This window comes from Corvus cornix, chromosome 26, assembly GCF_000738735.6.
Source record: "Corvus cornix cornix isolate S_Up_H32 chromosome 26, ASM73873v5, whole genome shotgun sequence".
Taxonomy (NCBI): Eukaryota; Metazoa; Chordata; class Aves; order Passeriformes; family Corvidae; genus Corvus; species Corvus cornix.
In genome coordinates this window covers 5,314,972-5,342,595 of record NC_046354.1, presented here as the reverse complement: position 1 = coordinate 5,342,595, position 27,624 = coordinate 5,314,972, and the positions used below count along the sequence as shown (strand labels likewise).

Sequence of the window (27,624 nt, the reverse complement as noted above, 5' to 3'; positions counted from 1 at the left end):
GGATCCCTGGAAGTGTCCAAGGCCAGGTTGGACAGGGCTTGGAGCAACCTGGGATAGTGGAAGGTGTCCCTGCCCAGGGCAGGGGGTGGAACTGGATGAGCTTTGAGGTCCCTTCCAACCCAAACCAGTCTGGGATTCCATGTTGCACACCAGGTAACTGGATGGGGACTGGAAAAGCTGAGCTGAGGGAAGGGTACAATAGATAGTAACAAATACAGCAATGGCCCAGAGGAGATGGACACAGAGCACAAGAATTAGAGGGCGTTAAGCAAAACTAACTGGTAGTGGCACCAGAACAACTTTTCCCAGTGTCCATTTTTTCGACCAGCTAGGCAAGGGTGAGGGCCAGGTTAGAGGAGTGGAGCATCTCTTTTGCTCCCATTACAGGGCCAAGTTGACTCCTGGAGGTTTCTGTAGATAAAAAATGCTGCTAGCGAGGATTTTCTTGCTATTTTCTAAGTCTGTGAGAGACTTTTCTCTCTCACAGAAGACGTAGCAGAGTTATGTAAACAGCCAAACACCTGCAACCTTGAGAAGTCTTGTTTATGGTATAGTAGAAAAATATTTTGATAATGGATGTTTTAGGATTTTAGCCAATCACCCCAAGGGGTGGCTGATCCTTTGTCCAATTAGACTATGAAGAAAAAGGTCTATAAAATAGAGTTTGTAAAATAATTAAATCAATCAATCTTGCTGCACAATTCCTGCCTGCTGGATCTTCTCTCCTCCTCCTCCCTACAGCTGCAGGACACGGTGATGTACCCTAGGGCCCAGGCCTGCGGTAATAGGTTTCCAGGAGCTAAGGCTCCCTGTGGACCCAAACAAGGAAGGTTCTCAGATCTGGATTTGACCTCATTTGCTCTAAGAGGTTCTCTGCTATGTGATGAAACTAAAACTACTTGAAGATTTTCTCTATCCAGGTCCCTCGTTACAGGGCAAACCTCTCTACTGCTTGGCCTGTTTTGGAAAGGTCACTCCAACTCTGTGTCCCACACACATCCCAGCATCTCTGCTGAGAGCTCCTTTGACATCAGGAAAGCAGGGAGCTGCAGCCCACTGCAGAGATGTGGCAGCAAGGACACATCTGCAGCATGGGAGATTTCTTGGCAATGTAAGATTTTACTTGTGGACCTCTCTGGGGAGTGGAGCTGAAAGAGGTGCTGTGATTCCTGGCTTGAGACTTCTTGCTGAGTTCAGCTGACAGAGGAAATGAGGGACACTACTGAGAACTGCTTTCATGCACTTTATTGGCCTGTCAGCACAGCAGCATGGGGGTTTCAGATGCTGACTGCTGAATGAAAAGTCTTATATGCTCAAGAAAGGTGATGATTTTTGTAAAACAACCTTTACTTCACACAAACCATCAGCTGAAAAGTATTCAGGATTACTTCTGCTTGCAGATACTAAGATACATTTGGTCCTGAATAGATCAGACTGGAAGGTAACATCCTATTGCCATGAGCTATCCTGATCAGATATCCACCTCTCTTCTGCCATCAAAGCACAGTGCCAGCACCCCAGCACACAGAGCCCTTGTTATTAAAGCTGGGAAAGGATGTGCCAATTACGGAGGTTCATGGATTTCATGATGAGTGATTTATACGAGGCTCTGCTCACTGAACAGCCTGCAGCCCCAGTTCGAAGACTGCAGCAGCAATAGATGGGAATCAGATCAGGGAATTCCTCAACAAAGGTGTAATTTATTAGCAGACACTGAGCCTTTAAAGTGTTCCAGATTGAGGCTGGGATACTCTGATGTCAGTGCTTGCGGCAGTGCAGGATGGTGAAATGGTTCTGCCAAAGGCCCAAGGTGTGTGGAGGAGGAACAGCAGAGCTCTGCAGCTGGGAGACTCCTGCCCTCAGCCGCGGTCAGCCGTGTCCCTGAGCACTGACCAGGCTGGACAGGAGAGATTCCCCTGTGCTCAGCCACATCTGCCCTTGGCTTTCTTCCCCTGGGGGCTCATTTTAATACCCTGTAGCTGGGAGTTCCCAATGTTTATGGCAGCAGCCAGATCCTCCATCTACCTGCAAATCCAGACATTTTCAGATGGAGGGATGTGTATCATCTGCACCCTGGTAGGGAAAGTCTTCTCTCCAGCTTTTGGGAGCATTTGCTTGTCAGCTTGATGGGTGAGTCTGGAGCAGGGACATATCCCTGGTTGGGACACAGGAGGGACACTGGGTGACTTTCCACTGGTGATGTGTTGACAAGGGCTTGCATGGAAGCATGAGAGAGATTTATGGGGCCAGTTCTGCCAAACACTTGTGATCCCACAAAAATGTAGCATCGTGTCCCACAGAGCCTGGCAGGATCACACATGTCTTCCCTTCCAATTGTATGTGGTGGGACATTATTCTCTCCCTTGTGACCTAATGGTCAATGACTTTTATTTCTCAAGCTTGCCTGTTTAATTAAGGAGTTGCTTCTTGCCCACAGTATGGGATGAGCCGGAATGAAAGCAGCATGCTTTGGAGGCTGAAATGAAACCCCAAATGTCAGCTCACCCGCTGAGTGAGCTATTAAAGCTGACTGAAGTGGTTGCATTATGGTGGCCATGGGTTGCCTTGCAGAATGAGCACTATTGTGGGTGAAAACTACTTTTTTGATTTTTCTCAAGTTGCTTTTTGCTTTTCTCCTAAATAAGCCTTTATGCTTTGTCTAAACAGCACATCCCATTAAGTATTATTGATGCTTAATAAAACTCTGAACTGTGCTTTGTCCAAGCACTTTCTATGCTGGATGGTCTCAGTGAATGCATTAAATTTTGAAAGGGAAATAATTGCTAAACTTTCACTAAGGCACTACATGCTGAGATTACTTAACACCCTGGTATCAGTACAAATTACCAAACTAGAGGTGGCATTTCATGTGGATAGAGGAGCTCCAAACCAGTTGGCAATCACACCTGAACTTGCTAATCAACACCGAAGAAGTAATAAGTAGCTCATTTGCACATGTAGAGCTCCTTTTAAAGGGAAGATAATCTGCAAGCCTCTGTTGATAGAAAGGATGCCCCTCCTGAGCAGCTGCCAGAGGGATGGGTTCACTTTCTGAGTGCAGGTTACGGGTGGTTTAGTGTCTCACTGCCCACGGAGTGCCTGTTTCCATCCTGGAGCAGCGCTGCTCTCCCCAGCGCTCCCAACGCTCACAATGCAAACCGGACAGCAGCCACGGCAAAAACATCTGACCTGCACATGTACCAGTCATGCAAATAAGCAGGCACGGGCTTGGACAAGGTGTTGGCGTTAGACCTTTGGTTTAAAATCATATTTGGTAATAAAAGGGGCTGGGGGGGGCTAGGGGGAGAGGGACTGAGTTGGTATGTTTTCCAAGAAATGAAAACATTACTTTTTTGACCTGACTGCAAATCGTTGCAATTTGATTCTTTTTTTCACGTTGCTAGAAGTTCCTGTTGTTTTAACACAGGGATTGGAGGGAGGAAAAGAAATGAGAGGGTTTTTTGTTGCTTGAGTCTTCAAGGAAAAAAAATCTGGCTTTTGTTTCCAGTTACTGATTTTTTTTTTTTTTTAATACAAAACATTTCTTGAATTATATCAGGGAGCTTATTAGCTCTTCAGTGAAAAGTGGGGAAAATATGAGAAAAATCAAAAGAGGCAATTTTAGTATTTCATAGAGAATGAGGGGGTTTCCCTGACTGAACAAAACCTCTACCCTGGCCCCAGCAGCAAAGCGCTGCTCGTGGGGAGTGACCAGCAGGTCTTCGCACAGGAGGAGGAGCCCGTGGGCAGCACCTTGTCCCGGCCGGAGGGAGTAAGAAGTGGAGAAGGCTTACAGCACCACGAGGCTGCTGAGGTTCTGGAAGGCGAAATCGGGGATGTGCCAGATCTGGTTGAGGGCCAGGGTCATGGCTTGGAGCGCTGGCAGGTGGTTCAGAGCTCGGACAGGGATCTCCGTCAGGGCGTTATCGTCCAGCCACAGGTGACGCAAGGAGAGCAGCCCCTCAAAGCTCGTGTCGGGCACCACGGAGATGAGGTTTGCGTCCAGGCGTCTGGGGGGGAGAGAAACAGGGTGGGGATCAGTGAAAGACCTGCCCGCAGTGTTACGCAAGGGGAGCGATGCCGAGGCTTTGGATTGATGGCCAGGGAGATTGGATCGGGCTGTAAATAGTGATTAACATAAGAAGGTATCGGTGAAGCTCCTGCCTGTGCTGGGAGATGTCTGACCACCACCAAGGACCATCCCCCCTTGATGGTCACTTGGTGCTGCCAGCCGGTGGCAGCTTCTGAAGCACGGTGGTTGGGCTGAGTCCTCCCGTGTGGCCCCCAGGCCAGCTGGGGCTTGCAGCCGGCCCCTTAACTCGGAGCATCAAAGCCGCATCCCCCGGGGCTGGGCTTGCCGTGGATCTGCCCGAGCCGTCTGCCGAGGCAGCTCACACCCACGGGGCTGCGGGACAGCCAAACCGAGCGGCCACAGCGCCAGGCCAGGGGGAAAGGCTTTGTCTGGAAACGTGGAAGATGCCACGGCCCTGCTCGGGGTCCTGTGTGTGATCCTGTGCCTGTGCGGGAGTCAGACCCCGTGCTCTTGTATCTCACGTTTGGGCCTTTCCTCCCCCTCCATTTGCCAATTGCTTCTTTTTAATCGTTGTGGAAAGCTTAAGGCAGTTGAATTTGAGGTTTAATTTGGTGAGAAACTTTAATTTTGAACACTTGTTTTTGTTTCGAAATAGAATGAGAGGCCAAAATATATTAAGCTTGTTATGAAAAAAAGTTTAAAACTCAGGTTTCAGAATCATCTCTCTAAAGATCTTTTATTGCAACGATGGCGAGCAGGATACAATGTGTTATCTGTAGATTTTGAAACCAAATTATAAGAGGAAAATACTTCAGATTTGGATGAAATACCAGGAACCAATTATACCAAGGAAAAAGCAAATTTTAATTTCCATCCACAGCCAACACAGCTTATGTTTTCAAGCTATCTAAAGGAGAGATCTCTGAATTCAAATTGCAAAGAGAAAGCACTTTGTCTCTTATCAAAGCATGAGAGAAAGAAGCTAACAGAGCTGTCATGGCCCAGCCCTCAAATCAATGATCCTCCAAAAAGGAATGTGGTAAAGAAATTACTGTTCTTGACTATATAAAGTAATATTTTTGATGGAAGTTGAACACTGGAGCAAACCCCCACTGTTACAGCCCAGGCACGACCCTTCTTCAAAGAGTACCAACATTTCTTAAGTCACAAAACGCTGCAAAGGACTGCAGGAGGAGGAGACCAAACGCTCCATCACAAGTGGGAGCAGGGGAGAGGCTGGGTGCAAGCCCTGCTCTCTGCAGGGGGGTGCAGGTATTTCCTGGGTGAAATTCTCAGATAATCCTGGGAAACAGACCTTCCCCTACATCACAGAAACAAATGTTTCCTGCTCTGCCTGGCCTGACCTGGATGGACAAATCTGGAGATTTGTACCCGGTTAAGAAGTGCAGTCAAACCTTCCTGAGGTCTCCTTCAGAAAAACGTCCTTTAAATGCAGAGTTCAAATTCTGGTACAGCATCACCTTAGACTGGAATGACAACCAGGGTGGGTTAAATCCCTATCCCCCTTTTGCCACATTGATGTATTAACCACAGAGGTGGGGAGGCCCTGGCACAGGGTCCCCAGAGCAGCTGTGGCTGCCCCATCCCTGGCAGTGCCCAAGGCCAGGTTGGATGGGGCTTGGAGCATCCTGGGACAGTGGAAGGTGTCCCTGCCATGACAGGGTGTGGAACAGGATGAGCTTTAAGGTCTCTTCAAACCCAAGCCATTCTGTGATTCCGTGATTCTATTTTCCCAAATTCCAATCCTCTTGCATTGTTGCAAAGTGCTGTTTTCTGGTGCAAGGCTGTTCAGTTGAGAGTTTCTCAGCCAGCATTGTTGATTCCTCTGTGGGTCACAGAAGCACATCACACCCAAAGCTCAGTTCCACTGCCACAGGTTTTGTGTCTTTGCTCAGAGGGCCGACATAAGCCAATGAATTTTGATTTTTCCTGTTAGGAGAGTGGGCATTGCAAGTTCTGCCCCAATTTACTTACTGTCCCCCAAACTACAAACAAATCAGAATGACTTCATTCATCTTCTTGAGAAAACAAGTGCAAAGAATAAAGATCAGAAAAGCAAACCCTGCAGCAGCTCAGAGTAAGGTTAAGGATTCTATTTGAAAATTTCATCAAAATGTTTTGGGACAAACAAGAACTTTTTGAGCAAAATTAAAACTTCTGCAGGAAATGTTAATCTTTGCTTATTTTTTTCCATCCCTTCCTCAGCATAAGAATTCTGTTAGGTTTTGGCATCATAAACTGTTAAAAAAAAATTAAAGCTGCATTGCTTACTTTTCCCAGAGATATTCTTTCATCCAAATCCCTATAAGTTTACTGAAAATAGTTTTAAAATGAATCCTTGGTTTCAAGTTTAATTAATTAAAGAACAGACAATGAAAATATCCTTGAGGTAGTTACAATTTCTCAAACCCGAATGAAGCTTTCAGAAATGGAGGTGCTAAACCAGAGCCAAGGGCTGGTACACCAGGCTGAGCTGGGACAGGGACAGGGTCAAGGGAGCGAGGTGGAGCCCATGGCTGTCCAGCTTTACATCCCACTTTGCCCATGAACTCCTGGGTGAAGCCCCAGAGGTCACCCACAAGGGGGTTTGGTGTCAGTGTGACCGTGCCCCAGGAGCTGGGGAAACCATTAATGCTGCTGGATTTGCTCTGTGGCTGTTTAGCAACACTCAGGAAAGGCCCTTTCCCCCTAGGGATGTCCATAGGTATGAGAAGTGCAGCACGGGCCCTTGGTGAGGGTTTTTGGGGTACTTGGACACCTGCCTGTCCTTGTGGATCTCTGTGGACAGTACGTGGGCAAGAACTTGGATCCATCCAAGGAGTTTGTTAATGCTCCTGGATGGCTTCTGGCTGTGGACATGCTGCAGCCCCATGTGCCCACACGTCCGTATCCCCACAGCTCGCTGTTGGTGAGAGGTCATCTCTGCAGGACTCAGATGAACTCTCCCGCTCCTCAGCTCTGCAGGGGCTGCCTGGTGGCAACGTGGCAAAGTGTGAACGTGTGGCAGCTGTCCATGAGACACTCTCTGGGGTCATGTTCTGCAGAGGTGTTGGAAGCTCCAGCCATATAATTACTGTCAATCTGCTCCAAAGTGTGGAGATCAGAGCTCAGACAAACCCCTCAACAGAGCAAAAGGGAGACTTCCTGCTGGTTACAGTGAGCTGGACCTGAGAAGTCTCAGAATCAGCAGCCTACTTGGACCATAGCACAGCAAGATGCACCTATCTGGAGCCAGACGAGCTAAAATTAGGAACAAGGAGGTGTCCAGGTGAAGGCATTTCACATGCAGCATGATGGGCAGGACTCCTTATGTGCCTTTGCAGCACTGATGAGGGGCCAGGGAACATGGGCTCAGTGACAGCTGCATTCCTGGCACCCAGGGATGGTTAATTGCTCCTCAGGGAGCTGCTGGCTCTTTCTGGAATAGATGTGCATTCTTTCTAATAAAAGCTGTGCATGTGGGGATTGCTAATTGCTATGGCTTTCAGACAGCTCTCTACTCTCTTCTGGAAGCAGAAAAGCTGAAGTTCTTGGCACGGAATTGTTAGTAATTATATCAATTATACTAAACAAAAACCAACCCAACAGTTCTCTCCTTTCTTCAGTGTGTGACTCTGGCTCTGTAAGTGTTTTGTGTTATGATTTATACCTGAGGTAATTGGGCCGATTAGTGGGTAAATGAGACAGCACAGGCCAGGGCTGGCTCCTCACCTTCCACGGAGATGTTTTAATCTTTATTTCACCAAATCACTCAATTGGTTCTCCTTGCAAGCGTTAACCCGTTGCTTGCTTGCAGAGGAAGATGCCTTGCTCACGGAGCTGCTGGATGGCTTAGGAGAGGGACTCATCCCACACCTGCTGTCAAGCAGTGCTATGGGTCTGGAGAGAGGAAGACACACAGTGACTCCAGACGTCAGCGTGGACAAGATTTCCAAGTGACTTCATGGGCTCAAGCAAGGCTCTGCAGGGCACTGGCCTGTCTGTTGTGTGCAGGAGGAGGTGATTTTAAGTGGGATGTTCAAGAACAACAGCTTGTGAAAACCAGCAGCTGCTGAAAGTCTCAGCTTCCAGCTTTAGAGCTGCATCTGCTGCTGAGAGTTACGGGGTGTATGGAAAGCTTCAACATGACACTGACTCAAAAGTCCTGCAGTCACCTCAGACTTTACTCCATTTTCCCTTGTAGGGACTACAGGGTTAGGGAGAGAGGGAGCTGCCTGGAAGAACATCCAAAGTCTGCTGGTCTGAGGCATCTTTTTCCCTGAGCAGGTGTTCACATTTGTGCAGAGCCATGGTGAGAGGAGCAAGTCAGCACCAAATGTGAGTGTACCTGAGCTTGCCAGTTGCTTCCTTTGCTGCTGCTGTGGAGTGACAGCTCTGGGGAGGCAGAAGAACCTGTGTGGGATGGGAAAGGGAAGCATTTTCTTGGGCAGGACATTTTCGGGTTGGCTTCATATTGGGTTCCAGCATGCCTTGGAAGAGCCCCTTAATTGCTTTGAACCTTGTCTGTTTGATGAATATTTGAGGAGAAATCAACTGTCTTCTTGCCAGGAGCAGTCCAGAGAGGATGGTGGGATCAGGAACACTTATAGAAGGAACCAGGCAAATAGGGAAGTCCTTTTCTAAGGAGAAAAGGTCAAGAGTGGGAGATTCCTCCTTTCCAGAAGACAAGCCAATGCCACCAGTGCAGCCACTCGGGAGGTCTGGCCAGGGGTGAGGTGCATGCAGCCATCAGTGCAGTGAGTGTGTCGTGAGGTTTGTGTTAATCCTGACCTATAATCTGAGATCTTGCATTTTCTGTGTCACAGATCCAGCAGTTTCCAAGAACTGTCTTGTCCCAAGAACTGCTTCCAGAGTGTTTTGGAGGAGGTACAAGTGCATTTCCGAGCTGTTGGTAACATGACTGGCAGAATAACCAGAATAACCAGGGGATAACCAGAACCAGTCTCTCTGTTCCCTAACAGATGTGGTGCAGATCTCAAGCTATGACTGGCAGAAGCAAATTTACTCATATTTTACCATTTTCTTCTGGCTGTGAAGCATTTACAGGGGGAGTTGCAGCCTGGAAACCAACATAAATGCTCAATACCACGCTGTCAGGAGGCATCCCAAATTTTGCTGCTGTTTTTTCCTTCCTCTCACACATCAGAGCCAGTAAGAGCTCTCTGTCTGTGTGTCTTAGGCCAGTCACGTGCAGTAACTGGCCTGCAGCATAGACTGGGATGTTCCCCACAGCCCAGTCACCACAGGGCACTGGGACCTCAAACTGCAGCCCATTATCACGGTATTTTTTGCAACATATTGGGCTATTATTTCCCTTGATAAAGCTGGAGGATACTTGCCACCGAAGATCATGTGCAGCACTGAGTGGGGCAGGGCTGGGCTGATCTCTCTCCAGACCAGGGAGCTCCTCTGTGGTTCCCTGTCCACAGCAGAACACAGGACGTAAAGAAAGGACGTTCTGGAGGGAGAGCTGTGGCCACTGACGGTGTGAGGGCTGAGCCAGCAGCTCGGCAAGGAAGTGCTGGTCTCCCATCCCTCCCACCCCAGCCCTGAGACACGAGAGAGGTGCTCCTGTCTCCCTGGCCCCAGTGTGGTTGTGTGTCAGCTGAACAGAGCTGAGCTCACCAGAAATGTCTAATTGGTGCCTTCAGGCAATCGCGTCTCTCTTCCTGTCTGAGTTTATCTTGAAAGGCTCGACTGAGTTACCTCCTCTCCCATAATAGGATCTGAGTTCCTTGTAGTAACATAAGGAGGAGGTGATGTCACTGCAGCTAAACTTCTCTGATAACTTACTGACGACTGGGGCCAACACCTCAGCTTCTTTCTCAGGCAAAGCTCCCAGACTGAGTCAGTGCCTGGCTGGTGAGCTCCTGGGGAATTGCTGTGCGAGGAGCTGAGGGCACGGCGAGGGAGGATGGCTCCAGAGTCACCCTGCTCGAGGCCACTGTGTCCCCCATAGCCACACTGCCCTGCCAGCCAGCTCCACACGTGCTGCTCTTTCTGCCTAGCTCAGCACCCGCTGGGGCCCGCCCGACACACTGAGGCAGGAGCGTCTGGGTCCCTGAGCCTGCCCAGATAACCCAGAGGAGGAGCAAGGGTTCTTCTGTCAGCTGGTACCAACTGGGGTAGGACAAAGGCAGCCAGGGACTGCAGTGCTCACCTGGAAAGGGGGACACTGGGTTAAATTTCTGCTCTGCCTGTTATGTCTTTGCTGTCATAACGTACTGTAGATGCAGTGGGAGAATGGAGCTGGTGGAGTGGTCCCAGAGGAGGCCACACTGACAGCTGGAGCCCTTCTGCTCTGGAAACAGGCTGAGAGAGCTGGGGCTGTTCAGGCTGGAGAAGAGAAGGCTCTGGGGAAACCTCAGAGCTCCTTCTAGTGCCTAAAGGGGGCCTATAAGAAAGATGGGGCCAGACTTTCTAGTGGGGTCTGTAGCAATAGGACAAGTGGTGATGGTTTTAAACTAAAAGAGGGAAGATTCAGACTAGATATAAAGAAGAAAGTTTTTATGATAAGGTGGTAAAACACCAGCACAGGCTGCCCAGAGAGGTGGTGGATGTCCCTTTCCTGGAAACATTCAGGGTTGGATGGGGCTCTGAGCAGCCTGCTGTAGTTGAAGATGTCCCAGGTCGTTGCAGGGGATTGGACAAGAAGACCTTTAAAGGTTGCTTTCAAACCAAAGCATTCTGTGATTCTGTGAATGCCACATTATTGCCTTGTAGCTCCTATACCTGGGCTCTCTTCCCCTGCCACAGAAGGGCTCACAGCCTTCAAGCAAGACTCACCAGTGCTGCCTGGTTCTATTTCCAGCTGAAAACTTGTGAAAACCGTCCCAGGCAGTGAATGGAGGTTCAAGACACAAACATGTTTGCAGTTGGCTGTGGAACAGGACCCGGTGAGAAAGTTTGCAGGGCTCTGTTTGGACTGAAATGAGTCTTCCCTCCTGACTCAATGGGGCATGTTTCTGTGGGAAGCTCTCCACAAGGGATGCTCAGGAAATGAAATCAGAGCAATACCTAGACTCCACACAAAGTGCCTTTGGTGTAGACAAGAGGGCTTTGTTATCCCCAGTTGCAAACACCTCCAAAACCCCTCAGGTCAGAACGGTACAAGAAGGATTGCCAAAATCTCTGTGCAGTTATAGAAACTGCTGAAAGCTGGGCAGCCATGCCAGCTCCCCGACCAGCCTCTCCCTGGGCCCTGGCATTGCCCCCTTGGCCACAGTGCCAGGCACAGGGAAACGGAGAAGGTGCAGGAAGAAGCTGGAGGCTGAGCAGAGTGGCTCAAAGGCTCACCAAGCAGTGGGGCCTGCATATTTGTTGGGAAACATGGTGTTCGTCAAGCATAAGGCAGCCAGAAAAGAGAAGGGAGAGCAGCCCTCAGGACAGAAGGAACGGGACATGCTGGGGAGAGGGGCTCTGAACAGCTCATGGCACACTGGAGTGCAGGCTCCAGCTCTGGGGCCCTCAGCAGAGAAACACATGGTTTTTGTGGGTCCAGAGGAGCCCATGGAGATGCTCTGAGGGCTGGAGCCCCTCTGCTCTGGAGCCAGGCTGGGGGAGCTGTGGGTGTTCACCTGGAGAAGAGAAGGCTCCAGGGAGACCTCAGAGCCCCTTCCAGGGCCTAAAGGGGCTCCAGGAAAGCTGGAGAGGGACTGGGGACAAGGGAAGAAGGGACAGGACACAGGGAATGGCTTCCCAGTGCCCGAGGGCAGGGCTGGATGGGATCTTGGGAAGGAATTCCGCACTGTGAGGGTGGGGAGGCCCTGGCACAGGGTGCCCAGAGAAGCTGTGGCTGCCCCTGGATCCCTGGAAGTGTCCAAGGCCAGGCTGGATGGGGCTTGGAGCAGCCTGGGCTAGTGGAAGGTGTCCCTGCCCATGGCAGGAGGTGGAATGGGATGGGCTTTAAGGTTTCTTTCTACACAAACCATTCCATGATTCTAAGATAGACGTTGCCAGTTTAAATATGTCCATTCCTTGCTCATCTCCCTATGTCCAGTTTACCCAGAGCTCCTCTGTGGTTCATCAGGAGTGCTTACACATCAGTGCTTGAACACCTGGGACCCATCTTCCCTTTGCACTGACGTGTCTATTGCATGGAACAACTGTTGTCCATCGTTTCTATCGAGTCATCACCAGGGACATGCAGCAAGCCCTGGGCGCTCATGTGGATAAGTGAGGGAGTTAAGGCTCATGATATAACATGGGTTATGTCCTGACAAAGGTTAATGGAAGCACACTGGAACTTACTACATGACTCTGTGAGGCAGGAGTGTGTATGTGGATTGTGGATGTGAGCTGTGATTATTATTCCTTTAGTGCTCACAGTGCACCCAGAACACACAGTGAGGGCACCAAGGCAGCACGTGCCTTTTCCTGAAAGCTCTTACAGCCTGAGATGGGAAGTGGCAGCGTGTTGGAGAGGGGGATGAAGGTGGAGTTAAGTTTCAGTGTTTGTCAGAGTCTCTTCTGAGGGACCTCTGCTTATTGAAAGGTGGGTTCTGCAGTCACTGTAGCATGGGCAGAGAAAGGTAGGAGCAATCTGGGTAGATGTGTGACCACCAGTGGCCCTGCTGGATTGCTGCAGTCAATACAGAGAAGTTTGGAGGTGACTGCAGCACCCAGTGGGCACAGCCAGGCAGGTACAGCCACTGCCAAGCTGCTGGACAAGCACAGCTCCAAACACCACCTGTGCTGTGACCTCTTCATTGGCAGCACAAGCGGGAATTCTGGAGGTGCTGGGGTGTGGCCAGGGAGTCCCTCACCATCACCCCCTTCCAAGGGTTGCCAACCACCTGCTCAATGAATGGGAAAATTAGAAAGTGAAGTCTCAAGAGAGAAATTGACTCAGGGGATCATCATGGACATGCTGGCCCAACTCAAGGTCATTGGGACCCGAATGACCTGCTCTCTGTACATGCCAGGAAAGGATTTCAAAAAGCTGCTGCTTTTTACACACTGTGTGCACAGATGGGGCATCTGATGCAGCTGGGGCAGTTTCTCTGTCTTGTATCTACACACACCATCCTTGGGAGGAGATACCAATTCATGCAGACATCTATTTTTCTGTATTATTTTCTAGTTCTGAAGTGACTGAAGTTTGCTAAGCTTTTAGCTGTTAGCCTGATAAACCACACAACACTCTTGTCTTCCTGGGAGATGAATCCAGGGATCCTTCACAGCACTGACACTCACAAGCATGAGGTACACGGACAGTGCCCTTACATAAATTTCAGTGCAACTCATGGCTCAAAACCAGCAAGTAATGAATGAAAAACAAATGCAGCACGGATTTATTGTGGCACTGCTAAAGTGAACTGCTCCTTGAGGACGATACATTGAACAGCTTGTGTGTGGTCATTAAATCTTCCTCTCAAAAATGCTGTTGAGACCATTGTACTGGGAGAACCACATTGCATTTCATGGTTTTTTTACTGCTAAGCAGAAAAGACTCTAATCTGACCAGCTGAGTTCCTCTTACTGACAGGAAAAAATCCATGTCTGTGATGTACCCACTAGCCATGCCTGCCTCCTTTCTGACTTGCTCCCCGAACAGTGGTTGCAAATTCAAATCCCTCCAGCTCTGGAGTGTAGAGAAATTCCTCCCTGGTTAGAGGGTAAGCTGCTCCTTGCACTTGTATTTTTGGGCAAGACGATCTCCTCTGGTAGATTTCCCTGAGGGCTGCACAAGTGTGTGCTGGGTCATGTGCAGGGGGCTGTGGGGAGCAGAGATGCTCAGCTCTGCTTTGGCACCCCTGCTCTGATGGGCTGTGTCAGCTTGGGGGGCTGGTTTTGCCAGATAAAAGGGACGGGTGGGGACAGGGACATTTTTCTTTTGCTTTCCAAGTGTAGGAAAAGCACATCTCCCCCAGCCTTACTCTCACAGAACTTGAAACCAGTTATAGGGTCTTTCTATAGCCAGAAGAGAAAAGCAGATTCCTCCAGAGAGTGATTCATCCCCCAGAGAGGGCTCTGAGATAACAGAGATGATTCACCCTCTGCAGATGCTGATAATTTTCCACTGCTGCTGGGGTGAGGTAACATCTAGACAGCCACGGTCAGAGGAGACAAATCCACCTGGTCTGCCTGAGGGAGATGTGGGCACAGCAGAAACTTATCCAAAGTGAAGGAAGGTTGTGTAGTGAGACATCACCATGGTGGTGACTCAGAGGAATTTGATCTCCTTCCTGGCGGTATTTTAGGATCCTCCACCATGAGGGAAGGATCCAGCACCCCAGTCTCAGCAGAGGCACAAAGACACCAGTGCACTGGTCCCAGCCACTCAAATCCCAACCACAAACCTGGCCCAGGCTTCTTTGCATCCATGCCAAATGCCAGCATGGCTGATCCCCTGCTGTTACCTGTGGGCTGCAGGGAAGCTGCTTGTTGGGTCCTACCAAGAGCACAATGACCAAGCCACAGTTTTTGCCCCAGTAAAAGACAGCGATGCATGTTCTGCCAAGTGGATTTACCAATGGCTTTTGAAAATGCATTGTTGCTCTTCATTGCAGTAAAAATGACCATGATTTTCAGAGGTACTGGGGAACACACTCCAAACAGCATGGGGAGATGAGCTGAACGGCACAGAAAGTTGCTGCAATAAGAAATAAGGTCCAGCCCTGCTCACTCTTTCCCAGTCAGGGATACTCTTGAACCCAGACCTGGGATTTGGATCAGGCCTGTATAAACAGAGGAACGAGTCCAAAATCTGAATCTTGAACTGTATTTGTATTCTAATACACCTCAAATTCTAATTCTCCTCAAACCTGGTCTGACCTTGCTAAGCTATTGTTGCCAGTCCTGGTGACAAACACAGATCTCCAGTGGCAGCTCAGCCTGGGTGGAGGGAAGAGCTAGTGCGTGGCAGGTTGGATGACAGCCCGTGGTACACAGAACCAGAGAAACCTTATCTGTTCAAAGTCTGTGCCAAAAAGCAGTAATTCCTCTGAATTCACTTTATAATTGATGAACCAAATTTTGAGAAGTGGCCTCAGGAGAAGACCTCAGTCCCTTCCAGGGACATCAGCCCACCTGAATCAAAATGGTATCATCTCTTCCCTGTCTGTGCACAACTGCACAAGCTACAGGGGCTACTGTGCCATTTTCAGGTGACTCCCAGACTGTGCAAGCTGTACCTGCGAGGAAGGATCATGGTGGTGGAGCCAGAGAGGCTCCTGCTTCCATACAGCTACTGAGGAACACTAGCAGCAGCCAAACTTCGGCAAAGGTTCACCACACCATGGCTACCTCAGTGTGTGAAAATTAACTGAGGTACATCCAGATGTGTGGCACATCTGCCTGCAGTGTTCTCTTGAATGCGGTAAATGTCTGTTCTTGGACCCTCCCAGACTCTCTTCTTTGTAGAAATATTGTTAAACCCTGAAGTGCCAAAATGGAGATCAGACTTCTGAGAACAGGAGTGGGGACAAAACTCCACTGACTCGGTTGTGCTGCTGTCCAGAGCTGCCTGCTGGGAAGAGGGGCCTCAAGGAAAAGGGGATTTCAGAGATGGAACAGGAAGGTTTTTAGCAGCGTCCTCTCAAGTGGAAGGACAGCACGCTGCCGACACTGTGATACCCGTGCTGGGCTCCTTTTCCTGCTGCAGGAACGCTTGCTGCTGCAGAGGCATCCATAAGAGGTGAAATCTGAGGTCCTGTGTGCTCAGCAGCAGCGATCACCAGGGAAACATCTGCGGTCACTTTGCTTCAGTCCGTACACTCCATCAGAGCTACCTTGCTGCTCCTCCCTGACCTCCTTTTCCCTGTGCTCCAAAAGGACTCTGTAGCCAGTAAATCAGGCTACGGGGCTGAGGTGGTCTTGCCACGAGACAGCTCCTGTGCCAGCAGACTGTAGGGCACTGCTCTGCTGTATTGACTTCATAGATACCTGTTTTCCCATAGCTTTTATCCTCTAAACAACCAATGGAAACAACACCTTCCCAAAACTGCACAGCATCATGTGTGATTTATAGAGAAGAATGTTGCCGTGAACAGCAAACTGTCAAATCTCAATCAGATCAAAGAAGTGAAATGAGGAATGAACTGACTGGGCTCTTCAGGCCATGTTGATTCCAAAGGAATTTTTTTCTTCCTTCTGTCATAAGAATTTATATGCTTGTGAGAATCTGATCTGATGGGAAGAGCCTTCCTCCTTTGTCTACATCAAAGTCCACATGTTGTTGAATTGCTATAAGTCATTTTTTGCATTTTAATCTCTGGCCATATGTATGAAAACAATTACCTGCCTTAAGGGACAGAGGATGAAGCAGCCTTTATTGCATTTCCACAGGAGCCCAAATGGTGGCCAACTAATGGGATGGAGGAAGTGGATTGTTTTAGTTAGAGGTACAATTAACCTGCATGCAGAGTTACATGTCAGGCTGATTTAGCACTTATTGATTATGGGTCAAGTACAGCTGGAGTGGAATCAGAATATAATTGGAAATTACACCTTTAGCAACCAGGAAAATGATTTCAGTATTTTTAAGAACAATGTCTATGGCGCAGTTTCTCCTCCAGTTTGCATCCCATCAGCAAAGGATTCAGCAGGCCAGAGGAGCAGAGGACAGCACTGCTGTCATACAAGGGTCAGAAACGAGAAGGTGCTGCTGGTGGGGGCGGTGCTGAAGGGACCAGAGTGCTCCTCAGGGAGACTGTGGCTGAGTTCAGCTGGGAACAGCCGGTTTGTGGCAGAGTGGCAAGAGAATTCTGCAAATATTCCAGAGGGATGCAAGACTGTGTTGGAGAAAGGGGAACTAAAATGAGAGCAAGGCCAGGATCGCAGGGAATGGGGCCTCTTGGGCTGTCGCCCACCATCTGTGCATACTGGTGCTGACTGTGGCTACCTGTGCATGGGGTGCATTAGCCACGGGGTAGCAGAGTGTGGTTGGCTGCAGGGGACTGACGTGCTGGCATGGAGGGAAGCAGATACTTTCCTGCACATGGGAGGAATTGCCAAGAGACACAGTCACGGGTTGTTTTCCTGGATGTCATCAAGACAAACAGCAGGAGAGTCAGTCCTTGTGGGATACAGAGCTAGGGAATCACCCACAAGGCTCGCACCCAGTGTTTGCCAGCAGAATGGAGCATCTTGCCAGGGACACGAGAGAAAACCCAAAGTGCAGTGTGGAAAGGGGGCAAGGGGAGCTTGATCTCATGGTGCAGGATCTTGAGGCTTTAGCTCTTCTGGCTGGCACTAAATCCTCCCTTCCCCCTCCAGGCTGATACAGACAACACTCACCCTGAAGAGCCAGACACATGCTAAGCACCTTCCCAAAATGCTGATCTGCAAGAAACTCCCAAAAAAGCTTTCCATAGGCACTTGAAAAAGAAAAACCAGGAGTTTATCTTGATCTCTTAATCCACCAGGTTTCTTTTCTCTCTGCTTTCTCTACCTTGACAAGCTTGGTAATTATAATTTATAGCACCTGCTCGCTTTGAAATACCGTGGACTCTTTCTGCCTGGCAGAGGAACAGACACAGTGCCCATCTGCTTTAGGTAAGTGCTCACAAACCACAAAGTCGTTAATTAGACTGACACACGACTCTTCCAGAATGCACATGGTATGCTGTTACTGCACCTATAAACCACCAGCAGGCAGATACTCTGCCAGGGATCACAACTGGATCCCAGCATTACGTAAGGCCTTGGCACCCCTTGCAGGGCTCACAGCATTGCCATCAGGTGTGCGTGTTCTTTCTAATCCTCCCCACCAGGCTTCCCAACATGCTTCCCAGATAAATCAAGCCTGCTGGGAAGCAACTCCCTCACACTTGGTAGGAGGCTCGGTCTCCAGAGCTTGGCCTTGTCTTCTTTTGGAATCCAAGTTCCTCTTTGTACTCATCTAGTGAAACCTGCCAAGGTCTCCTTCCTGACAGCTGGGGCTCCAGGCAGTGATGCCTCCACATCCTGTAGCTGACAGGGAACAGGGCAGGTCTGCTTCTGGTCTGGGCGTGGCTGCAGCTTTGGAGGACCTGCAGTGAGGGGTGTTTGTAAGCACAGGGGAGTCTGATGTGGATGGGGCTGTCTGGGTGGGTTTCACACTTGCCCCCTCAGGGTGGCAGACATCCATGGGGCATGGACAGCTCTGGCTGGGGAAAGCCAAACCCTCTGTGAAGGGATGGTACAGACCACAGGAGGTCTCTGATGACAAATGGTTGGTGATACCCAGTGATCCAACCTGGAGCAGCCACGCCTTGGGTCAGTACATGGGGTGAGGGGCAATGGGCATCCTAGACCTACAAATGCCCTTTTGGCACAGAGTTATGTTGAATGACTGGAAACCTCCTCCTGGCTGGCCGCTATTCATAGCACCTGTGTGAGGGTTTGCTGGAGGAAGCCCTCTTACCGTGTTTGAAATGTTATTTGCCAAAACTCAGGACTGCAACTTCTTTGGTAAGGAAGGATATGGGGGGATCACACAGGGCAATGGGAATATCCGAGAGAAAGAATCCAAAGGGGAGTGCTCTGCCTCTCCCGTCTCACTGAAACTTGCCTGACCCATTATTTTGGCTTGCTGTCTGTCCTGTGAAGGATCTTCAGTAACCTGGGCTCCCAGGGAGTCAGTGTGCCTCACCTAGAGTAGTTAAACTTGGTGTTCTCCCAGTGCTGGCTCCACAGCATGTCTTTTGTGGGGGAACACGCAAAATTCTGTACACCTGAAGCTCATGAGCTGGCAGCTTTGGGAAAGCTCCTTGCCTGAAGACAGGCCCTCATCAGAAGGCAAGAAGAGGGGGAGGCCGACAGAAGCAGAGCAGTGTCTTTGTGACACCTGTGGTTCCCCTTTTTGACCTGGCCTTTTAGAGACAGATGTGAGCAGGACCCAGGCCATGGTACAGAGAGCTTGGCACGGAGAGCAAGCTGGAGCCCTTCAGCTTGTGTTCAGGCTGCCACAAAGCCACACGGGGGGAAGGCATGAGGGGTGCATGTGCCCCAGGCTTTCCTGGGGTCAGGGCACTCTGGAGTGGAGAGTTCATGCTCTGACTGTGCCCCCGACTCTGATCATTCTGGGCAGGGCACTCCTACTTCAACATGCATCAGCACCTGATGAAAAGGAGGAATGACTTCCCTTTTGCCCTCTGGGTGACAGCATTTATTGAAGTTTCCTCCTGCCTGGCCTTCCCTCTCTTCAAGCATGTATGTAAAGCTGATCTGCTGCTGTTGGGGGCTCCCAAACCCCCTGCAGCCTTCCAGCTGGGTCCTTACCTCACTGCATGCATCCCACAGAGCCTGAGGAGCGCCTGCTGCCTGCATTGCCCAGCACTCTGAGCCAGCAAGCAGAGGGACTTGAGTACAGGTCTGAATATGCCTCCTGCCTGGGAGTCGAGCTTGGACCCCAGCAGTGCAGCAAAGGGATGCTGCAGTTCAGTTCCAAGTGCCACCAAAGCTTGGGCCGTGTGTCCTATCTCATCCTCTCTAAATGCCCACAAGCCAAGACAGCTGCCACATTTGGAGACAATTGGAGTTCACTGACAGTTTTTTGCTACATTTCAACTCTAACTTTGTGCTGTGCAGGTAGTGAGTTCCAGCCTCTCTCTGTCCCACAGAAGCTAGAGCCTCCCTTTCTGTCCCACTTGTCTGGTCACCTCATCCCTTGAATTGATTGGCAAGTTTTTCTGATAGAACTAAGCTGAAAACAATTGATCTCAGTCTCCACTTAGTTCTGCTGCCTCTGTTGTAATCCTGAGAAAAGATTTGTGCATTGAGAAGTCTGTCTTTCCTCTCCTGGGTCAGTTTGTCCCTAAGGGATACACACTTCCCCTTCAAATCCTGCTTGAATCCCAGAATGACAAACATGGACACCATATGTAAATATCTGAAAGAGCAAGAAAATAACCAACACACAATCCCTTTCTGTCTGGTACTGGTTCCACCCCACTCCTCTTGGCTCCCATTTTCACCCCCTTCCCAGCTGTCCTGCTTGCTTAAGATGTGCTGCCAACATGCAAACAGAGAGTTAATATTTCACCAAGTGCCGTACAAGTCTGGTAACTCATGGACTGTCATGATGTGCCATGAAACCACTTCCCCTCCTGAATGGAAAAAAGGAGTCTCTGGGCAGCACAAATACACTGGGGCTCAGATGGCCTGACTGGTAATGCTTGAAAACCACGCTGAGGGTGACCTATAGGTGTTCCAGGCTGGCGAATTTTTTGGCAATGGATACACAAGAGTCTCATAAACTTGCGGAAAATGACTCAGATATTTGAAAAAGAGGGGAAAAAATCACTCTAATGCAGACCTGCATGGAGTCTCTTGGTCTGAGGTGAGTAGCCACATTTGGAGAAGCCATGGCAGCACCAGTGGAAAGCAAGCAGAGCATCTCAGCCCTGTATTCCCCTTCAGGCACAGCGCTGTCCATGCTGTGCCACTGTGTTGGGTGGAGAGCATCTCTAAACATGAAGGAGAACTGTAGGACTCTGCAAGCACTGGCTGCTCCCACAGGGGAGCAGCACAGGATGAGACCCAGGATGCTTTCCAGGTCATGCTTGCACCAGTGTGAGGCACAGCCGTGGTACCGTCTTGTAACACACCATGTGTCTCCAGAAATATCCCCACCCACCCGGAGCAGGGCTGTGCCTTGCAGCCACGCCAGGCTGTGTCACCAGATGTGGTTCTTGGGCCTTCACCGAGCCCAATGGTCTCTGTGTGAAGAGGAGAAAGTTGCTCTCTGCAGCTGCCTGAAAGGAGGTTATAGTGAGGTGGGGGTCAGGCTCTTTTGCCATGTCTCAGGTGATAGAACAAGAGGAAATGGCCTTAAGATGTACCAGGGGAGATTCAGATTAGAGATTAGAAATTGATTTTTCACTGAAAGAGTGGTCAGACATTGGGATAAGTTGCCCAGGGAGGTGGTAGAGTCATTGTATCTGGAGGTGTCCAAGAGGTGTCTGGGTGTGACACTGGGGATGTGGTGGAGGGATCAATGTGGTGGCCCTGGGCTGATGGTTGGATTAGGTGATCTTGAAGGTCTCTTCCAACCTCGACGATTCTGTGACTCTGTGAAAGTGCAAATCATCATCTTTGTCTGCACATGCCCTCCACACTTTAAAGAAGTCAGGCTCGAGACAGAGGAAGGGTTTGGTGTGGTCCTGATGCGAGGCAGAGCTGGGCTGTGCCTGTCCCCGTGGAGAATGACCATCCTGTGGAACACCCATCCTAGAGAACAGCTCCCTGCTGTCCTCTCCATGCTGAGGGCAGGTTTCACTGCAGCCTGTGGGTGATCTGTGCTCAGGGTCCTTCTGAGAAGCACTTTCTGCCCTTCCTTTAACCCCCTCAGACAAGGAAGAGTTCTCCATTGCATGGAACCCTTCTGAAACTTTTGCTTCCAGAAGAGACTGCCCCGCAGCTGTTCGTAGAGCTGGGCCCAGCCTCAGGGGCACACATGGAGAAGTGATGGCTGGGGACCTGACTGACCTCCTACAGCTTTACCCTGAATTCCTGTGAGCACAGAACAGGATGGGTGAGCTGGGTTCACTGATGGGATACCTACAGAAGTTACTGCTGTTTTGCTGTTTGCTTTTTGTTACAGAAATCTTTTCCTGGAGCTCTTCATCTTGTTGGCACAGGATGCCCAGAGAAGCTGTGGCTGCCCTGTCCCTGGAAGTGTTCAAGGCCAGGTTGGACAGGGCCTGGAGCACTGTGGCCTAGAGGAAAGTGCCCATGGCAGGGGGCTGGAATGAGATAAGCTTTAAGGTCCCTTCCAATCCAAACAGCTCTATGATTCTATGGGTTTTGTGCACTCTGTCCCAAATACTTCCTCTCCTGGTGTCTGGTGGTTGCACGTTCCCATTGTGCCATTGCAGAGTCTCAAATGAGGCGTGGAAATATCTTAACGTGGCGAGTGGAGGCAGGACACCTAGGTCCTACTCCTGACTTTGCTCTTGCCCTCGGGAGGATCACTTTGCCTTCCCATGTTTGTGCCATTCTGGCCAGAGCAGTGGCAGTGAAGAACTCCTGGGAAAGCACTTCTGAGTGTGCAGGCAGAGACAACTGTGCTCAGGTGCATGAGGGACAAGATCCCACAGCAGTTTGCCCTGCAGCTTTCTGTGTCTACCAGTTCCCATTTATTTGCTCCCTGTGGCTTAACTTATCCCTTGCCTGTTTTTCTGATCAGGGGAGATGTGATGAAGAAGACCCAGCCTAACTGCAGCAGGTCCCACCTTCCTGAGGAGACGAGTGGGATACCTGCCTGGCTCAGGGAGAGAGCTGTTTCCAACAGATCTGTGCTGTTCCCAATACATGTCTCAATTTTTTGATACTCTTGGCCAGTTCTCAAATGGGCCTCCCAAAAAGGGTGGTAATTAGTCATCTGTGTGAATCCGACAGGACAAGAGGAAACAGCCTCAGGCTGTGCCAGAGGAGGTTCAGGTTGGACATCAGGAAGAGTTTCTTCACTGAGAGGGTTGTTAGGCACTGGAAGGAGCTGCCCAGGGAGGTTTGGAGTCCCCATCCCTGGAGGTGTCCAAGGAAGGACTGGATGTGGCACCCAGTGCTCTGAGCTGGGGACAAGGTGGGGATGGGGCACAGCTTGGCCTCGATGGTCTTGGAGGTGTTTTCCAACCTTGATGATTCTCTGGTTCTATGCTCTAACTCTAAAGAAGCCCTGGGCACTGTGTGACCATGAGAATGTGTACTGAGGCTCATTGGCTGGAGGGGCACTTTAGACTCCATCCCATGAAAAGTTGATTTTTCCTCGCAGGAGTTTTCCTTTGAACTTGCTTGCTCCCACTGTGCCTGGTGCCTGGTGAATACGCTGTGGGCCTGGCTGGGGTGGTTGGGAGCACTGGATGGAGCAGTCCCTTCCCCACCGTGGGCCACAGTGAAGAGCACAGAGACTCTTTGAGTGGATATTTTCCAATGTTCCTTGAAATATGCATTGGCTCTGGTGGCCTTTTCATCACCTTTCCCATCCTGAACTCAGGTCTTGTCAGGCCTAACAGTTTGTTTGTATTTTTTAAGATAGAGGCAGGAGTGGGAGGTCACAGCCCCAGTCCCTCCTCTGCCCAGTTTGTGTCTGGGACAGGATTCAGGGACGATGAGGGGCTGGGAAAGCAATCTGAGCCTCAGAGGAGGAGCTGGGGAAGGCACAGAAGATGTGGCTCTGTTACAGGGGAATGAGGACAGGTATCTTAAAAATGGATGATGAGGAGAGGGGGAGCGAAGGAGCCCAGAGGGACCAGGCATGGGTGCTCGTGCACTGCTGAACTGCAGGGGTGAGGGGCTGAGGGAAGCTCTGAGAGGGCAGTACAGCCTAGACAGGTTGGTTCACAGCAACAAGGCTGCTTGGGAAAGGCAGTAGGTCCCTGCTCAGTCACCTTGGATCCTGGATGGGAACTGACCAGCTTGGGCAGCGTGTTCTGGAGGCAAATGGGACACAGGTGGCTACAGCGGCCTCTGGTCACTGTGCCTGTGGCTCTTGAAAGCAGTCCTGCTGCAGCAGGCATTAGGCATATCCAAGCCAGACCTGCCCAGATACTCAGCCCTCTGATTTTATTTCAAGCCTTGTCTCCCTCAGGTTGTCTAAAGCAGCTTATTTCTTCCTAAAATTTGCTTTTACTCTTCAGTTTCTGCAGGAAGAGCACTGGATCCCAGCTGGCCCTAGCTCCCACTGACCCAACCTTGGAGACACCTGGAAAACCACCCTGGATGAGGTGGCCTCAAAGTGCATCAGGAGCAGGTACCTCTGTGCTAACTCGCACAAACCATCCTCCCACTCTGCCCCTTAAACGACCCCCAAAGTGTTGCAAGTAGCTTCTTGGAATGTTTTGCATTTCTCATGTGCCCTGTGGTATTTTGGCAGGAGCTGTGGGCTGAGGAGATGGAGCATGTGGACCTCCCAGCACTGGCCCAAGTCGCCATCCATCAGTGGCGAATGCCCCAGGACTGGTGGCCAGAGCTGCAGTGGTGGCTGTGCAGGCAGCTGAACCTTCAGAAACAGAGGTTGGCTCCCTGCAGCCACGGGCTCTGGTGGCACTGGCTGTCACACACTTGCAAGGCGGAGGAGAGACAGGCTGAGGGGGAAGGGGTGTTCCTGGGGCAGCTGTCTGGCAGTGACCTTCCACGTCACACTTCCCTTGAAAGAGAAGTCACTTGGAGAACAATCTCATCTCAAAACCCCTGGAGTGGGGGGGTCTTGACTCTGGCACTGTTGGTGATGTCAACACAATTTAATAATAACCGCAACCATGCGCCGATGATGTTTCAACAACAAATGTTTCAAATCTCTTCTGGCAGAAAGAACATTCTTATCCTGCACAGCCAACACCCCCCTTGCAAATTAATATTTAAATTAATATTTACAGAAACTCCTACTGGGTACTGGGAAGGCCACACATGGAGAACTGTGCCCAGTTTTGGGGTGCCCAGTGTAAGAAGGATGAAGAGGAATGAGACAGGTCCAGTGGAGGGCTAGTGGCTGACTCAGGGTCCCAGGGCATTTGCCCCATGAGTAGAGGTGGAAGGAGCAGGGTTGGTTTCACTTAGCAGAGAAGAGGCTGAGAGGAGAACTGCCAGGGACTCATAACCAAAGGTGATGGAGCCAAGCCCTTCAGGGTGGTTCCAGGTGATCAAACAAGGAGTAATGGCCACAAGTTGCCTTCCAGGAGTTTTAGGTTGGACTTGAGAAAAAGCTTCTTTCCCTGGAAGAGCAGCCCCAGGCTACCAGTGAGAGGGGAATCTGTGCTTGGATAGACAAAGCTGCAACTGCCACCCTGAGTATTTGGGATAGTCCTGCTCCAAGCAGGAGACTCCCAGAAACTGCTCCCAGCTAACATTTCTGTGATAAAAGAGCTGTGTAAGACTAGGACTGAAGTTAAGGATTGAGGGATAATGTCAGTTTTTCAGTGGTTCAGCCCAACTCAGAACGCTCTTACAGGCTTCAGCTGTGCTCCCTGCACCAAACACACCTTCCCTAAATTCACTGGCACTGCCAGGGTCTGGTCTCAACTGTGCCCACACCCAGGAAAACTCTAAGTACTCCAAAGTCGTGTGGATTTTAGTGAGCACAGGAGCATAAACCTGCTGTGGGTATAGGTCCTTCGAAGGAAAAGCACAATACCAGCCTCAGCTTCTTCCCAGGGCTGAATCGCTGGAAGTCTTTAAAGCAGTTCTTCCCTGGCACAATTATCCTGCACTTGGGTGAAACGGCCCAGCTTGCACTTGGACAACCCAGAGTGTCCTCTGTGCCACAGTGCAGAGCACAGAGACTCTTTGAGTGGATATTTTCCAATGTTCCTTGAAATATGCATTGGCTCTGGTGGCCTTTTCATCACAATGCACACATGGGGAGCTGTAATTTCAACATCCTCTACCAAGACAGTGTTTCTTCCTTGAAAACTGCCCTCCCCTCCCTTCCACTCTAAGTGACAGTAATCTTTGCATAAATTGGAAAAGAAAAGGAAGAAGGAACAGAACATCCTTGACAAAGGAACTAATGACTCAAATGCTGGGAAGCCTGGGGCCCCCAAGGGACTGTGCAGCTCGTAGCATTGATTTTTAATGACTTACAGAGATTGGAGATTTGGAAGATCTCTCAGTGCCTCTGCAGGGATGCGGCTCAGCTGATTGTTCTGCAACATCCTATAATTAGAAAAAAGAAAACTTTGTTAAAAAAACAACAGCAACAGCCTGACACGAAATGGAAGATGTTGCTGCTTGTTTCTGAAGATGTTCTGGGCTCTTGCTGGAAAGCTGGAGTGGTTGGAAAGCACCATGTTGGCCAGCCAGGGCTCTTAAGCAAGCTTAAGGTGGCCAGCCAGTGAGCTGCAGCCCAGTCTGGCCCAGGACTTGCAGCAGAAGGGCCGAGGGGTGAGTTTGGTGCTGCACTGGGGGTCTGCTGGGAGGATGTCACCACAAAGGGGCCTCTGCCCTGCAGATGTGCATCTGTTACCCCAGACTGGCACCAGTGGTCTGAGCCAGGCTGTGCCACATTTATCCTGGAGTCAGGCATCCTCCGCCCGTGCGTGCCAGTGGTTCCCTCCAGAGGGGGTGGAAAGCAGCCCGTGGCAGGTTTCCTATCCCACTGTGGCCAGCTGCAGACACAGTGGGTGAGGAGCCACTCCACAGCTGTTTGCTCAGGGACCTGGCAGCCTTGGCACCGCCTGCAGCAGTGACTGGAACTGCTGTGGAAACAACCAAACCAGCTCAGAGACTCCAGAGAGAGCAGGTGCCTGGGGCTGTTGGGCTGAACAGGCAGGACCCAGGAGGATCCCTCAGAGATGGAAGTGAGTGCAGGGCATGGAGAAGGGCTGTGGACACGGAGACACCTACACAAGAGATGGGAAAGGAGGAGACAAAGGTGACAGTGCACCCAGGGATGGGTGTCTGCCCGGCTCTAGGGATGGAGGCAGAGTAAGAACCCCACTCCAAGGGGTGTTTCAGACGTGGTCAGACACAATCCTCTCTCACTGACCTACTGGAGCACCACACATCTGAGTTTACTTGTGTCATCATCTCAGCATCTCTGCAAAGGCTCCGTTTTTGACTCTGGACAGGCTTCTGTCCTGAACCTACTTGTTCCTTCCAGAACTGGGACATCACTGATGTGCTCCTCTGGGTAACAGACACATCCCAGCACGGTAGCTGGGCCAGGGGAAGTGCCTAAAAAAGGAAAGTCTTACATATCTGAGGCTACTCTTTACAAAACCTTCCAAGAGTGATTGGAGATGGCATAAAAAAGAAAATGGTGCTTAAGGTCCTGCCATCATTTACCGGCAGTGTCAAAGGAGCAGGGCATGAGGGGCAGCCCAAAGAGCACGGATGTAAGCAAGAAACCTCTCCATTGCTGTGGCTGCAACCTTACTGCCACGGACTCAGAGGTCTGACATGAAAGGAAAGTTGGAAAGAGACAACTTTTAAAAAGGAAACCTATAGGCCACACAACTCTGACTTCTGGAAGAAAATGGGGACTTACCAGTAAGTTATTTGTATGAACACAGAAGAAAGAGCAGGGAAACAAGGAACTCTCAGCAGTAGCTAGTGAAAAACGGGTTGTGCCAAATTTTTTCTATACAGGGTAAAAGACCATAAGAATGGAGAAGAAAGAATAGACACCAGCTACCATGACTTAAGCTTTCCTTTAGTAAAATGTTAAATTTTGACAGTCAGTGCAGGAGAGAAGATGTGTTTGGAACAAAAGGGCAGCAGAGAGGCCATGTTTAATAAATGGTTCCCTTCCAAATGAAGAACATGATTAAGGGCCTACGGCATCTCACCTGGCATTTCTGCCAACAGCTTGCACATATGAGGAGGGTGTGGAGAGAGGCTGGTGTGGAAGAGCAGTTGGGGAAATGCAGAATTCTACAGGGAAGCTGAGGGACAGAGCACAGATACAGCTGGGCATTGGCTTACAGCTCTGCCTGGGCTAGTGGGAATCACAGGAGAGCCAGGACAGGACAGAAGTGCTCTTGGGAGAGTGCAGGGACCCTGGGGGGGTGACTACAGGGGGTGTGAGGAGCAGGACACCAACTGTGAGGCCTCTGCTCCTCTTGATGCTGGGCAAGCTTTGGCCAGGCCACACCGTCCCACCTGGGACCTGCCCTGCAGGACACCGGCCAGCAGCACGGCAACCAGAT

The 27,624-nt window shown here is 50.3% G+C and overlaps 1 protein-coding gene across 2 annotated transcripts in view; it reads right to left on the bottom strand.

The window, feature by feature from the left end:
• The window catches only part of LGR6 (leucine rich repeat containing G protein-coupled receptor 6), a 151,225-nt gene that overhangs the window by 47,206 nt on the left and 76,395 nt on the right, over window positions 1-27,624 (bottom strand). The window contains exons 4-5 of one of the 2 annotated variants that reach the window (XM_010404499.3): window positions 25,559-25,630; window positions 3,795-4,010 (exon numbers count right to left, since the gene is read on the bottom strand). In XM_010404499.3, the coding sequence (XP_010402801.3) occupies window positions 3,795-4,010; window positions 25,559-25,630 (288 nt within the window). The remainder of the gene's footprint in view (window positions 1-3,794; window positions 4,011-25,558; window positions 25,631-27,624) is intronic. The other variant, XM_019288991.2, reaches the window with a different exon arrangement.